General features: G+C 37.6%; 1 protein-coding gene across 11 annotated transcripts in view; it reads right to left on the bottom strand.

Moving 5' to 3' along the window:
• CCDC85A (coiled-coil domain containing 85A) overlaps positions 1–16,028 on the bottom strand; it is a 204,163-nt gene that overhangs the window by 25,538 nt on the left and 162,597 nt on the right. For 10 of the 11 annotated variants that reach the window (XR_006606034.1, XR_006606037.1, XR_006606035.1 and 7 more), the window contains exon 3: positions 14,066–14,142. The exons of the other annotated variant lie outside the window; for it this stretch is intronic. Coding sequence is in view for 6 of the 10 variants with exons in the window: in XM_013049866.2 (XP_012905320.1) it covers positions 14,066–14,142 (77 nt within the window). In the remaining 4 variants the exon portion in view is untranslated. The remainder of the gene's footprint in view (positions 1–14,065; positions 14,143–16,028) is intronic. 11 annotated transcript variants of the gene reach the window in all.

The raw sequence follows: 16,028 nt of genomic DNA, 5'->3' as shown, positions 1-16,028 counted from the left end.
TGGAAATTTTTTGGAGAAGGAGGCAAATGGTTTACAAAGAAACTGTAACTGAACCAGAAGGGATTAGTGTTAAGTAGAAAAATATTCTTTCTTGACTAATCAAGTTATCTAGGGGCTAGAAATGTCCTTAAGATTAATAAAAGTAGGAAATCTTCCCATGCTGAGAGAATCATTATCAGAGCAATGAAGTCTCTCACTGACTAGTAAAACAGATGGACTAACGACTCAGCTGGGTTTCTTGGCAAGCTCCCAATTCAGACCCTAAGGACGCTACACCAGAGGTTTGCTCTGGATGGTGATGGTGGAGATTGTGGTGGTGGCTGGTGGTATTTTCACCACTATCTTGCTTCAAAAAACACATTTGCCTTGCAACAGGTTTCAGCAAAATGGGGAGAATGCTAGACTAGTGATAACAGATAATCTGGGCACAAACCTTGCCTTAGCCCATGAGTGAACACTCTCTCACCTGCAAAACAGAGATTATCATAGGAGCCAGGGTCAGGATGGGTCAGCATCAAGATGGCTTCCAATAGGCAGGACCTCTGCTGATACTCAGAATGTGGTTCTAGGGCTTGGGACAACAACAAAACTCTAAGCTGGAATGGGCCACTCAACCAGCTCCATCTTGTGTGCTGTCTGCACCCTGAGGCTGACTCAACTATGAGGGTTACAGATTGTTGTACAGCAGCCATTTTGCTGTGGCCCAAATGGTGTGTCTCACAGGGAGAAAAGTCCATTTCAGGGTGCAGCCCCATCAGTTAAGAGCTTGCAAAAATAAAAGAATTGGGCACTATCTCTTTCATGACCTACAACATTTCTCCTTGGGCCCTAAACACTTAAGATTCTGAATACTGAAGACCAACAGGATTGTTGCCTTCGAACAGAATGAACATAAAAGATATCTAAAATTAAAAGCATAATTTAATAAGATGATAAAGTATTAAAAATCAATGTGATAGCAGCATTGGACATTTTCTAGGCTTAAAGACCACAGTCTTACTGATTCCTAAGTAACTGTAGCATCATTTACAGCCCTGAGAAACCACCCAGAATTGAGAGCTGTCTTATGATGCTCTCATGACTGGTTCTGAAGGACTCTGTCAATATCAAGATCATGAGCAGGGTACTTGTTTTAAGTGAAAAACATTGGAGAGGCAACTGCCCTTACCTGCCCTCATGTCCTTCTTAATCCCATTCTCCAATGTCAAAGGCTCAGTGCAACTGGTTTCCTAACCGAGAGAGTCCTCTTCAATTAAATGAATGCCTGTGAGGCCACATGAGCCACCCTCTTCACAAGTGACCATTTAGAGGGTCTTATCTTAAATCGACCTCTCCAAAGTGCTTTTCAACTGGCAAAGAACCTGAGCTGTCATCACCAACTAGCGTATCATTTGCTGAACTTACTGACAAATGTTCATGAGTTTTGCTGGTTAAGGACTCGTGCATTAAAATAGGAGTGGGATAGCAACAAGGAATGGAAAGTGAATGGGGCTGGTTCCAAACAAAACAACAAATATCAAAATGCAAAGCTGCTACAGCTCCCTCTTTGTCTAAAACTCTTTGTCAAAAAGATGTCCGCCAAATTCCAACTGTAGCTTCTGTTAACTTTTGGCTTTCAATACATGCTTGCCACCCAAAAGGATAAAGACCCACACAATTCCCACACAATTCATTTGTGACTAAGTGTGCTGGAATGTTCATTTTTTTTTTTTAAGATTTTATTTATTTATTTGACAGACAAAGATCACAGTTTTTAGAAAGGCAGGCAGAGAGAGAGCGAAAGGGAAGCAGGCTCCCTGCTGAGCAGAGAGCTGGATGTGGGGCTCCATCTCAGGACCCAGGGATCATGACCTGAGCAGAAGGCAAAGGCTTTAACCCATTGAGCCACCCAGGCACCACATGTCTTTTATTTCTGAGTGTGTATTTTATGTTTTTCTTGTATGAGATTTCTGGACTTATGGATATTAAATCTTCTTGCCATATGAAAATGTTTCAATAAATAAATTACCTTTTCGACACTAAGATACACCTGCGTTGGGTGTCAAAAACAGCTGAAATATCTTGGCTATTAAAAAGCCTCCCTTTCTTAGAGCCAGCTTTTATGTAAGTCCAGGATGGCTCCCATCTGGTCCTGGGTTTATTAGTTACTTGTTATCTGTGGAACATCAGAACTTCTGCATCGCATGTTGTTCTGATGCAAATAAGAGGCATTTTAGGTTGTTTTTGTTTTTTTTAAAGACAGTAACAAATGTGTTATACTACATTTGAGTCAGATTTACATTTCTTTTTGATCCTTAAATTTCTACATGCAATCTTTCCCCTAATAAACTGCTAAGAGCAGCAGCTTGATTAATAAAACTAGCAAAATAAGTCCAAGGGTATTAAGCAAGGTGGTTAGCTATCTCCTTGTTGTGCTCAATGGGTGGCTCAGTGGTTAAGCCTCTGCCTTCGGCTCAGGTCATGATCTCAAGGTCCTGGGATCAAGCCCCACAAGGGGCTCTCTGCTCAGCGGGGAGCCTACTTCCCACTCCCTTCGCCCTCTCTCTGCCTACTGTGATCTCTCTTTGTGTCAAATAAATAAATAAAATCTTTATAAAAATATTAATTCAGAAGCTGCTTCTACTCCATTAACGTAGATAATGAAAGTTAGAAAGATCTCCAAGAAGATAAAAATTCTAAAAGAGTGCTTGATATTTTTGTATCCTTGGACTAGGGCACTCCTGAAATCACAAATACCTCCGCTGAGTCAGTTTTTGGGGAGTACTGATAAACTTGAGAATAAGAAGTTCTCCCAAAGGAAAGAATGAGACCAAAGAGAGACACCTGAATGAAGAATAACAGAGTGCTCTGAAAAGGAAGGAACATTTTTTTAATAGACTGACCCTTCGCTAAAGGTAACACTTCCTCCCCTCCTCCATTTCTGGGTGTACCACAAGAACCTGTGGGAAGGAGTATTTGTCCCAGAGGCTTTAGGTCTTGAACAAGGTAGAACCCAAGCAAGAGTGGGGGGATTTTCTCAGCCCCTAGAATAAGGCCCTTCAGACTTACAACAATTGAGGGGAACCCTGTAATTTTTTTTTAATTTTTTAAAATTTTTATTTTTTTAAAGATTTTATTTTATTTGACAGACAGAGATCACAAGTAGGCAGAGAGGCAGGCAGAGAGAGAGGAGGAAGCAGGCTCCCCACTGAGCAGATAGCCTTATGCGGGGCTTGATCCCAAGACCCTGGGATCATGACCTGAGCCAAAGGCAGAGGTTTTAACCCACTGAGCCACCCAGGCGCCCCATGGGGAACCCTGTAATTTATTTCCTATGCTGTCTTCATACTGCTTCTCTACATGTGCTTTACTTAGCTTCCTACGATAAGATCTACCCAATTATACAGGCTGGATGGCCCAGAGTCCAAAAGATAATCTGCAAGAGTTCCACGGGAACTGTAAAGGCAATGCAGGTCATTGTCTCGTGGTGTACCCATGATGATTCCTCTTTCATGGCAACGAGAAAATCTAAGGAAAGGCCTGGTCCACTGACTGCTAGCTCTTACTTCAGATGCTTTACTGTACAGAATGAATCCAATACATCAGTTAGCCTTTGAAAAAAATATATATTTTTTCCTCTGGACATTGTTCCTTCTGTGTATCCCTTGTCTAGCAGACTTCAATTCATATGCACGTCTTGTTATTTTCCTCAGTCTATCACACCAGAAAAAAAAATAATAATAATGTGGGTTATATATCGGGTCTTTGTCATCTCTTTTTCACAGTAATTTCTTTTGGCTTATCTCCGAATTGGATTCCTGACAAGTATGTTCTATTTTAAAAATATAAAAAATACAGATGGTTTCCATGTGAGTTACAGGTAAATAAAAGTTAAATTTTAAACATCTCCTATATTGGTATACTCTTTCGTCGTCATTTTAAAAAATTCTCTCTGAAATGTCAGGTCTCCACTTATCCTATGGAATCCTTTAAAATACTTTTGAAATGTGATTTTCAAAAAAATGTTTACATTAGTTTATGTGCTCAGTAAAGAATATTCTAAGTTCAGGTGATCTTTCATTATCATTTGTGCCAACTTCTTAAAGGTAGCTCCTTCTCATGTAACGACAGCTAATAGGTAAATAATACCTGATAAGAGGACTCATACTTTTGGGCTCTCTTTGAAACTTTATGTTCACACGCTGGATTTAAAGTCTGTCTCCGCAATTCTCACAGGATCCCAGGGAGCTCCACAGAGGAAGAGCGCTGTGCTCTCTGCTGATGAATCTTGCTCTAGCTGGACCTCCTCTGAGCTCCTCTTTCCCACTGGTAGCACGGTCTCAATCTACTGCTCATCTCTAGCTGTGCTTGACTAAAGACCCCTTCACTCTAGGAGTTGGACACAACCTTTCTTTTTCTTTCTTTCTTTCTTTCTTTCTTTCTTTATTTAATCCTTGAGCTCAGAATATTCAGGGCTAAGAAGGGATGAACCTTACCAAATGAAGACAAAGACACCTTTGTTCTTGACCAGAGAGGAATACATAGGCATTTATATACTCAATCTTGTTTATATTTAAATACGTACACTCTTAGGGAAAACTAGTCCCTTTACATTCATTATGGAGGGCTTATATAAAGAATAAAAATGAACATTAAGGGAACTTAATGCACATTATCTCTCAAAATACACAAGCTAACACTACTTGGACTGGTATGTGAGCCTCTCTATACGTATATTAATGTGACTTGAGCTGAAAGATAGACAGCCTTGACTGTTCCTTAAACAGCTATCTGATGAAATCTGATTAACTTTAGAACCCAATGAGGTAGAATAACCCACGATGACATAAATATGTCCCTGTAAATAAGCGACCCAGTATGGCATAAAGTTGTAGTTTTAAAAAATATCAAAATAAAAAGGACACGTCTATTTTGTATATACATTATACACACATAGACTTTCTCTGGATATAGAGTCATGGATTTGTACAGCTGACCAGAACCTTCCATACCAGTTACAACTATCTTCTTTGTTACTCAAAGGGTTTCAGGTTCACAAAGTTTAAGACACTTCATCTTGGTCCAACAGCTTATTCAGCTAAATTCTAGCTCTTGTAATTCCTATTCTCTGTTTGTTCTAGCATCTTCACAGGGACTCCTTTAATTGCTTGGTAACTAAGAGTACAAAGTCACCATGTCTCAGCTTCCTAAAATTAACTCAGTTATGTTTTATTTTTCGCACAATGCTAACTTAAATATAATTTAGGAAAATCCCAAATCATTTAGAAATTTGTTTAAACTGTTTTATTCTGCCAAAGAACTCCATTATTTGTCTCTATTACAGTGATTATATTATGTTTAGGCAATACAGATACTGCCTGTATTATATTTGTCTTCTTTATATTTACAAGATATTAAGAGGCAACAACTTTAATTTTTAATGTGTTGGAAGCATGATTGATCACTTTCCTCATGCTACAGCAAAAAACCACACAACAACAAAACAAACAAAAAACCCAAACAACTGGAAGTAGAGACTTTTGAATGAGAAATGCCTGAACCTCTTTGCAGGAAAGGTATGAATTGGAGAGGGAGGACAGGGTGGATTGGGTGGGTGCCTTTTTCACAAAAGAGAAGTGGTGACCTCCAGTGGGAAATGGAAAGCAAAGGGAGGCAGCTCTAATGGGCTCAATCTTCCCATCAATACAAGCTTTTATTAGACCCAAGTTTTCACAGTTTACTGTTTTTTAAAAAAAAAATATATATATATATCCATATCTCAATAGTATTTACATTTAACTGATTCCATATAAAACACTACACAATCTTTTCTATCACTTTCTAGGTGACGGTTTCTTTATGCAATTATAAAAGGAAAGACTGTTTCATCCTTTTTGACTTTTCACTTTACTTTGGATACAAAAAATTAAAAAGAGTAGAAATCATTTCTCCAAGAAAACATCAATTTCTCTTACAATTCCCTCTCAAGTTTTCCCTGAATATCCTCCACATTGCTTCTCATTCAAATATCTATGATCCTAGTTGATGATGATACACAATAAAAATTTTTGCTGACCAAGTCCTTTTTTTTTTTTTTTTTTTTTGGTGACAAATTCTGTCAAGGACAGGTAACCAAAATGCTATTTTTATGGCTACTCCAAATAAAAAATTTAATATGCCCTAGTAATAGAATTATCATGCCAGGATAGATATAAAAAGAAGTCCTGTTAAATAAAAATGGATACCACAGTCCCTAATAATTGAGTGTTTTTTACATTCAATAATTCTCTTAATAAGTTTAGTAAGTGGCATAGCTGAATTTCTATTGCATTTCTAGTTCATCTATTTTCTCTTTTTAGAATAAAGACTTCACATCACATATCTGAGATCCTCGAACATGGGGGTGGGGAGACACAGAAGAATGTTGTAAATCCCCTCACTCTGAAAGCCTCCATGTTGATTTTGATGTTTTTCCTATGAATTTCACTCTCTTCTGTATTTTTGCTCATACATTTAGCTTTTTCCTTAATCCAGTTTCCCTTTATTCAGGTTCTCCAACATGACTTTTCCCCCCATAAATTTACTCTCCAGATCTATTTGTCTCTTTTATTCCAATATACCCACACCACTTGGGCAGCTCCCATCTGTCCTCTGAAAACTATTGAACTATACATAAATTTTTTTTTCTTTCTTTTAATTATATAAATCATGGTGATTTGGAGAACATGACAACCCACAAGTATTATTTCTTTGGAGGAATCCATTTTTTTTCCCCCCAAATGTGACTCTAGCAGCAACCAGCCCTTAATGGATTTAACTAATTTTTTCTATCAGTAGCATCTAGATTCTACTTGTGCCACATAGAGTTGCTATCCATGAAAAAAATATTTTGCCTCAATTTCCCCTCAGGAGTACCAGAATTTTCAAGCAAGTAACAATCGAAGAATGGCATCACTTGCTTTAAGCATCCTGTAAAGCATTACTCTGTGCCTGTTTTTTGTGCAATAGTGACTAATTTTTTTTTTCACAGCAATTCCAAACACTAGAAAAGCCAGATATTTAAGGTCCTATAAGACAAAAATGACTTGAGAAACAACGTCAGAAAATAAAAAAAGAGGAAGAGCAACAAAATAAGTATCTCCACGGCAAAGACAGGAGAAGCACATGAGGGAAATCTCGGTGTGAGAAGGAATCCTCTCATTTCTGTCTGAGACAATGGCCATCTGCATAGGTACACACACGTGAGGGAGCTTTTCAGAGACGTGAGGCTGGACCTGGGGTGTGTTGCCATGGAAGTGACAAGCTCAATTTCCTTAGAGCCCGTGTACCCTCCTCAGCGTTCCTGGCAATGGTGACAGGTTCCTTTCCTTTGTTCAGAAACTGCTCTGGAAACGACCCTGCCTCCTTCCCAATGCACTGCATTGTGAGGCCACACTGTAACCAAATTACACAAGGGGAAGATTTTTTCATTTCCGTTCCTAAATTTAGACTCTTCTGTGTGTGCTAGCACAACAGAAATAGAAACACTTGCTGAAAGGAGCCCACACAGTGGCGATCGAGTTGCCATGCCTTTCAAACACATTTGCTGAACCCACAGCACATGGGCAGCCACATGACACAAGATCTGGGTACCTTTACGGATTCTAATGAATCTCTAAAAAGTTAATCTCAAGAGGTGGGTGGTTTGCTTTGGAGAGGGACTCTGGGGCACAAAGGACACAGAGTGCTTTCCAGGCAGATGCTGGTGCTGAAGCATTTGAAGAGAGGGAACAGATTTCCCAGTAGGACTTTTAACAAATGTACTTAATTGACTTTGGAATCAGAGCAAACTGCTTATTTCTGGTCTCTTCTTGATGCAAAACCCAAACTCAACACAAAATAGGTGAGAAGAATTTTAAAAAATTGGCTTTTACCTCATGGTGAAGTTGGACTAGTGACTGATTTCTTCAAAACACGGTATTATTTATAATAAACTCTTCAGCGAGGTGTGCTCTAACTCTACTTTAAGATATTTTCTGGCTGAGTAGACTTCTTCACAGATATAGCACATAAACATTGTAGACAGGTCTGGATTAAAAATCCTTGTCACCATCAAGAAAATGATCATGGGATGAGTTGAGTGTTCCAAGCAAGATTTTTAAATTTGGGCTAAAGTAACAAATTTCATGGGTACCTTAAAAACTACTACTATAACTATTTGTTTCCCTCACCACCACCCATCTCCAATTCACTCTGAACAAAAAGGCTTCTCAGACCACATTCTGTTCAGTATGAATGTCTCATGCAGATAAGGGTGTGTATGTTTGTACTAAACCAGGATTCTGAAGTATTTTGGAAATGTGTCAGGGAGGAGAAGGCTCTATAAAATGCAATTTTTAAAATTTATGATGGATACCATCCATGGCTTAAAAAAAAAAAAAACAGAACATTTACTTTAAACCAAGGAATAGAATGTCTGATAAATCTTAGTGGGCTAAACAAAGGCAATGTTAAAATAAGTGTTTAAAAAAAGAATTTGACCATAAGATAAAAACAGATTTAGCAGCTTACCTATACTGAATGACATAAATAGTATGAAATGATTAAAGAGGAGCTATGCATTTTCTAGAAGAGCACTGAATAGGCCCACATCTTAGCTTGAGTCCGTCCTTCATTAGCTGTCTGACTAGGACTATACTCTTGACATTCTGTGAATCTTGGCCTTTACTTAAAAAAAATCATGGCCTTTACTTAAAAAAATGGGGTCGTCTCAAGAAATGGGCAGAAGACATGAACAGACATTTCTGCAAAGAAGACATCCAGATGGCCAACAGACACATGAAAAAGTGCTCCACATCACTTGGCATCATTGAAATGCAAATCAAAACCACAATGAGATACCACCTCACACCAGTCAGAATGGCTAAAATTAACAAGTCAGGAAATGATAGATATTGGCGAGGATGCAGAGAAAGGGGAACCCTCCTACATGGCTGGTGGGAATGCAAGCTGGTGCAGCCACTCTGGAAAACAGCGTGGAGGATCCTCAAAGAGTTGAAAATAGAGCTAGCCTATGACCCAGCAATCGCACTACTGGGTATTTACTCTAAAGATACAAATGTAGTGATCCAAAGGGGCACATGCACCTGAATGTTTATAGCAGCAATGACCACAGCAGCCAATATATGGAAAGAACCTAGCTGTCCATCAACAGATGAAAGGATAAAGAAGAGGTGGTACGTACACACACACACACACACACACACACACACACAATGGAATACTATGCAGCCATCAAAAGAAATGAAATCTTGCCATTTGCAACGATGTGGGTGGACCTAAAGGGTATTATGCTGAGTGAAATAATTCAATCAGAGAAAGACAATTATCATATGATCTCCCTGATATGAGGAATTTGAGAGACAGGGCGGGGGGTGGGTAGGGAAGGGAAAAATGAAACAAGATGAGATCAGGAGGGAGACAAACCTGAAGAGACTCTTAATCTCACAGACAAACTGAGGGTTGCTGGGGGGTTGGGAGAGTAGAGATAGAGTGGCTGGACAAAGGACACTGGGGAGGGTATGTGCTATGGTAAGTGCTGTGAAATGTATAATCCTGACGATTCACAGACCTGTAGCCTGGGGCAAATAATACATTATATGTTAATACAAATCTTTTTAAAAATGAGGTGGTCCAATGTGATATGTGAGATTCTATCCAGCTTTGAAAATTGAGGATTCTCTATCCACAGAAAGTTTGTGTTTATGTATAAATGTCTATACACAAAATAGGTGTATCACTTTTAAATTTGATATAAAATTCCATGCACTTGCTTCCTACCATATTGGGTCTTTTATCTATAAATATCTACTTACATCATTGCAGGTGACTCCACCTCATTAGATTTAAAAATTTTAAAAACTTCATATACAGTGGCTACATTTATCTAATTCACATAAAATCTTCATTTAGCATTCCTATCATATTAAATATGTACACAGTGGAGCTGATAGACCAGTTTGAGCAGTTTTAACACTGTGTGTATTATGAGAGGTTCACTGCAATCCCATGAAATTTTTTTCTATGTAATCAGTAAAAAAATATCCACATTAGATTATGTGTCCAAGGAAGGATATCCTAAATTCAGGTGATCTTTAATCATCCAATGTACCAACTTTCTAAAAAGAATTTTTGAGATTCGCTGATGTCACATATTCCAAGATTTCCTTCTTTTTAAAAAACTGAATAATATATCATTATATGTATATGCCACATTTTATTTATCCATTCATCTCTTGATGGAAGTTTAGGTTGCTTCCCCATTTTCGCCAAAGTGAACAGTGCTGCATTGAACACAAGATTGCTAATATTTCTTTGAGACCCTGGTTTTAATTCTTTTGGGTAAATATCCAGAAGTAAGATTGATGGATCATCTGGTAATGATCACTTGGTAATATGACAAATGAAATAAGCCAATCACAAAAGGATAAGTATCACATGATTCGACTTACATAAGGTATCTAAAATACTCAAACTCGTAGAAGCAAAGACTGAATGGTGATTGTCAGAGGCCGAGGGGAAGAGAAGGTGGGGTGTTGCTAATCACCGTGCACAAAATTTCAGATATGCAAAGTAAATTAAGTTCTAGAGATTTAATATACTTCACACCTGTAAATAATAACTGTTACTCAAAAATCTGATAAGAGGGTAGATCTCATGTCTTCTTATCAAATATATAAAGACATTTTATTTTCAAGTAATAAAATAGCAAATAATACTGCATTTGCTGTTATTACTTTAGGATTCTTTTGAAATACTGTGTTCACAAACTGGCCTTAAAGTACTGCTCAGTGATTCTTGTGAGATACTGTAGAAATCACGGCAGAGCAGAGAGCTACATGCTCACATGGGCCCCATGCTGGAACTCCAACCATGCCTGCCTCCTGTAGGCTCCCCTTCACCAGTGGATAGAACCAACTCAATCTTGACTGCCTTTTTTCTAGCTGTTTATGAATTTAAAAAACCCTTCATTCTGGGACTTGGTAATTTCTGATGGATGTAAAACTGGACCCACGCTTTATTTCTACTTAGGCCTCCAAAAGGCTAGGAGGAACCTTATCATTTATAAATTAAGAAATTGAAGCCTTTGCATCTAACCAGAGAGAAATCCACAAGCACTTATTACACTCATCTTGTTTACTTTTAAATATGTACTGCTGGGCCAAAGTTGTGACTCTCAGTTCATTATACCTAATTTTACATAATGAATAAAAATAAGCATTAAGGAGATTTCTTCCTCCAGGAAAATGTTTTACATAATTAGTCTACATGCTAAACTATCAGCAAAGAACCTGGCCACAGCCACAAGAGATATCCAATATACTTGGAACTCCAGTGCCAACTATATTCTTTTCCCTGTTTATCCTAAATCAAGAAGATATATTTTTAAACTTGGGAATAAAACAGAATACCTTCTTATCAAGGCACAGAGAGCAAGTTCCTACAATGGGAAAATCAAGCGTTCAGATATTGAGACTAATTTATGCAGGGATATCAACTAGTCACATTGAATTGACCTTGCAAGTCAGCTAACATCATGCAGTCAGAAATAGTTTCAGCAGGGAAAGCATGTAATTATTTGTAGTAGCACCAGTAACATCCAAGAATAAGTCGCCTACACCTTTGTGTTATCCGATCCAAATCTCAGCCTTCCATGAGTATTCCCTTCACAGGATTCTCACTGCTCTGAGACTTACTGTTTAACATCCTCAGATCTCATCTACTGTCTGCTCATTTCACTTGTATTTATACAAGTATTTGCAACTGGTGGTCCTATCATATCTATCTTAGCTATAAATGAAGGCAACACTCTCAGATACAGAAACTTAACAAAATACCGTTTTTGAACTGAGATCTATCGTATTTTTTGCATATATGTCCAACAGTGTGTTTCAAACAGTGGATTTTCTTTTCATTAAAGTACCCTGGACATGCAAAAAACTGTTTAATTCTAAAGCATTGTTTTTCCATTTTAATATCTCTGAAACCAGCAAGAATCTGATATGGTATAATTGATAACATCTTTTTCCATTCTTAGTGGTACTTAGGATAATGGTGCATCCCACATCAATAACAACTTAAGAGTCAGTAAAACATGATCCTTTCTAGCCTTTTCTTGGGGAGAAAGAAAACCTCTTTGATAGAAAATAGCAATGCATTTAAAAACATATGTTTTTAGACTTCAGCCTGAAAAGTTGTTTAATCTCTTCTACTTCTCGACTGTGCAAGTACTATGTATTTAAATACGCACACTCTTGATATATCAAGTACAGTTGAAGACTCTTCTGATTGCGCTTCAAGACTTCTAACACTTTTACAGATTTTTAAAAATCAATCCGGTAATCATTTTCATATTTGTTGTGCCTCTTTTTAAATAGCATAGCGCACATGCTAGCATTTCAATGTTTGACATGAGCCTCTATTCCCACGCAGAGAAACAGATCTCTCTCTCTTTTTTTTTTTTTTCATCTTTTCATTTACATTCTCAGTTGCCCCAGAGATGGTACAACCATATAGGATACTCACAATAACCTGATTATATTTTTAGGTTTCTTGGAACGGAAAGAAGTTAGATGTTTTCAGTCAAGGGTCCTGGCACAGTTATACTGTGAATCTCATATAAAGGACAAATGGCAAAGAAAATTTTAAAATTGGAAAGTATAGAAGAGCAAAGAGAAAACTCTACCAGCAGTATCTTATTTTATGATGCAAATAATCCCTTCTGTCAACACGAGTATTGACATATGCATAGTTTGACAGAGAGAGATGTAGATTGATTTCATTTAATCTCATGATTTTTAGCCAGATGGCTGGCCAATGAAAGAAAGAGAAAGGCATTCTTGGAGGCAGTACCTGACAGATCAAATCGTCATTAATGAGCAAAAGTAGCTGGAAAACAAAACAGGATTTAAAAAGATCTAAAATATCTTTTTTTTTTTTTTTTAAAGATTATTTATTTATTTATTTGACAGAGAGAGATCACAAGTAGGCAGAGAGGCAGGCAGAGAGAGAGGAGGAAGCAGGCTCCCCGCCAAGCAGGGAGCCCGATGCGGGACTCGATCCCAGGACCCTGAGATCATGACCCGAGCGAAGGCAGCGGCTTAACCCACTGAGCCACCCAGGCGCCCAAGATCTAAAATATCTTTGCAAAGTGTTCATGTTTATGTGTCTTCTCCGGAATTATAACTAGTCTCTGTCTTTCATTGAACTACTCTTTGCTTCGTTTTTTCCATTAGTCACTTAGGAAATAGAAATCATCAACAGAATGTATAAAGAACACTAGTGATTAATGCTTAGGAAACTCCTTTCATAAAATATTAAAATACTTTACTGCCCCCGTGTCTGTAAAGGAAACCAACCTAGAAATCGGGTAATTTGTTCAACTCCTCAACTAAACATTCCCCGAGAACCACCACCTCGCCCAACATCATTCTCACCAAGATATTTCAGCCCATAGAGATAATATTATAAATACATGGTGAGGCATTAAATCCCAGAAAAAAGTGCCACTTTATATTCACCAGGGAAAAGAAATTAAGCCCCAAAGTAAAACTGTCAATTACTGTCATTGCTTTGTTGCACTGAAAGAGTTCAATTAGTTCACAAAGAATTTTAGCAAGTACTAATTTAATTAACATATGAAATCTTCAAACTACCTACAGCTTTCCCTAGTTCATAAGTTAGCAAAATTTTCATTTAAATAAGAGGCCCTTCCCTATATTCTCCAACTACATGCATGATGTATATGAGTAGTACTAGCAAAGTATTTATTACTTCTTTTCATTTTCTCTTTCTCTTGTTCCCTTCCTTTCAAAATTACTTTGCATTCTTAGTTTCAGACATCTGCATCCTTTGGTTGCACACTTAAGAATCCAGATAACATGATGGTCATTATGGAAAGCGATCACACTCTACATTGATGAATGACTATTTACAAAATGATTTCTATCATTTAAAGGAGAAAATGTAATTGAGACTTTAAATTCCAGATAAAATGCTAACAACTCAAATGACACTGACTAGCTATGAGCTTCTGGAAGTCACCCACCTGGGGCAGCATGCGATTTTCTTCCTCCAGCTGTCTTACTCTTGCCTCCAGCTGCCTAACATAGGACAAGGTTGATTCTAAAATTAAAAAGAAAGAACTCACATTATACACACAGGTCTTGTTTAGTGCACTGTCAGGATATTTCTGGTTCAATTTATTCAAATCAGGTAGTGACAATGTAGTCTGTTATTTAAAAAAAAAAAAGGGCTTTCTCCCCAGAAAACCAGTAACAAAAGCCATTGAAACCACAAGCACTTTGAACAACTGTACCATGTTAAGAATAATTAAAGGAATTTATGGGGGGTTAGGCTGTAGGCTTTCCTCCACCATGCAGCCCTCATGCAGTCCTCAGAATGTCAAACATCTTGAAGACACTTACTCCCTTTTCTACTTATTTTGGGCATTTTGAGCTTTCAAGGCACTGTCCCCCACATAAGACTTTTTGTAATGTTAATTATAACCAAAGTAAATTACAAAGTCATATTAAAAATAAAAAAAATTAAGATATTTCCAATATCCAGGTCCCTTCATTTTCCCAATAAATACTTCTAGTCTTAAATGCAACATTCATTCTTCTCCCCAATCTCCCGATACCATGGTCATAATCCAGAGAACCGCCACCAAAGGGCTAAATGGAGGAGAGGCTAAATTTTGACTCTGATTTTGACTGAATGTGACACAGACCCAAGTTTTTCCCAAATCTTTAGGTAAGCCAGCAGCTGACTTTAAAACTCATTCTTGTTTTCATTTCTTCAGGAGCTCAAGTGTGTGCTGACTGGTGGCAATCAGCATTAGGCTTAGAGTCTATGAACTCTAAAGTTGATAGTTTTACATCAGAAAAGGATTCACAGGTGAAGGAAAGAGGAGTTGCACGTTGAGGAACAATCTGACAGGAACTCTTCATTAGAGCAACAGAGTTGCCATTGATTCATTACTCAAGAATGAATGCTCAAGACACATAATTCAGGTATAGTAAAATGTACATGACAATAGAATTCCTCCAGTGTATTTCCATAGTTAATCTTAGAGCAGCATCGTTAATATTAAACTTCAGTGCATGTTCTTCAGCTTCAGAAACATAAAACAGTAAGACAGACCAAGATAGGAGTGCATTTCGATGGAAAATATTTGGAGCCCCTCACAATCTGAAGTTAGAATGGATATTGATGCAAATTAATACCTTGATCTGAAATTCATCCTGAAAACTCTAATTTTTATATGGAAATTGGTTATATGAACTCAATTCCATTTTTGTGACCTTCAAAGCAGATAGCATTTTATTTTCTTAAAATACATAAGAAACTTCAGTCCTTAATTTGCAAATGTAACAATTAAGTTCATCCCCCATGGGTTTATAGCATGCCCGGTTTTCACAAATGTTTGCAGAAAGTCCCTATCACTGACATTAATATAACCATGCATCGATCTCACACCAGTGGGCCAGACTTAAGGTTTGAGCATCCCTCATACAAGAAAGACAAGGTAAAGGAAACTGGAGGCACTGCCCAGAAATACGCTTTCGTTTTTTTAGCTCATGAAATGTGAAGGGTTTGCTTTATGGACTCTTCTAAAGGGCAAAAAAAATGAGGGGGGGCATAAATGAATAACATATATATTGATTTCAGGAATCTGCTTTTGCTCTAGCAAATGAATAAGTGATTTGCAGATCATTAAAATATGAATGTAAATTGCCTGATTTACAGTTTTGCAAGCCCCACTCTCTACTCTAGAGAAACGACCACTTGATAAGGGCCATCCAAGTGAAAAGTTGCTCAGCAATGTTCTACTGACACTATAAACAAGTATAATTCTTTTCTTGTGTACTCATCATTTATACCTCATTTTTATTTTCCCTAAACTGCACTATCCCCAAAGCCTTGATACTTTGAGCAGCTCAAACGACTCTACACAGAGTGCTTTGGGTGACATTTGAAAATGCCACTGAACGGATCTTAATTCAGTA

The sequence above is a fragment of the Mustela putorius genome, unplaced genomic scaffold (assembly GCF_011764305.1).
Source record: "Mustela putorius furo isolate JIRA1106 unplaced genomic scaffold, ASM1176430v1.1 tig00000224_pilon_pilon_pilon, whole genome shotgun sequence".
Classification (NCBI taxonomy): domain Eukaryota; kingdom Metazoa; phylum Chordata; class Mammalia; order Carnivora; family Mustelidae; genus Mustela; species Mustela putorius.
The sequence above is the reverse complement of the archived record's forward strand: the minus strand, read 5'-3'. Positions and strand labels throughout refer to the sequence as shown.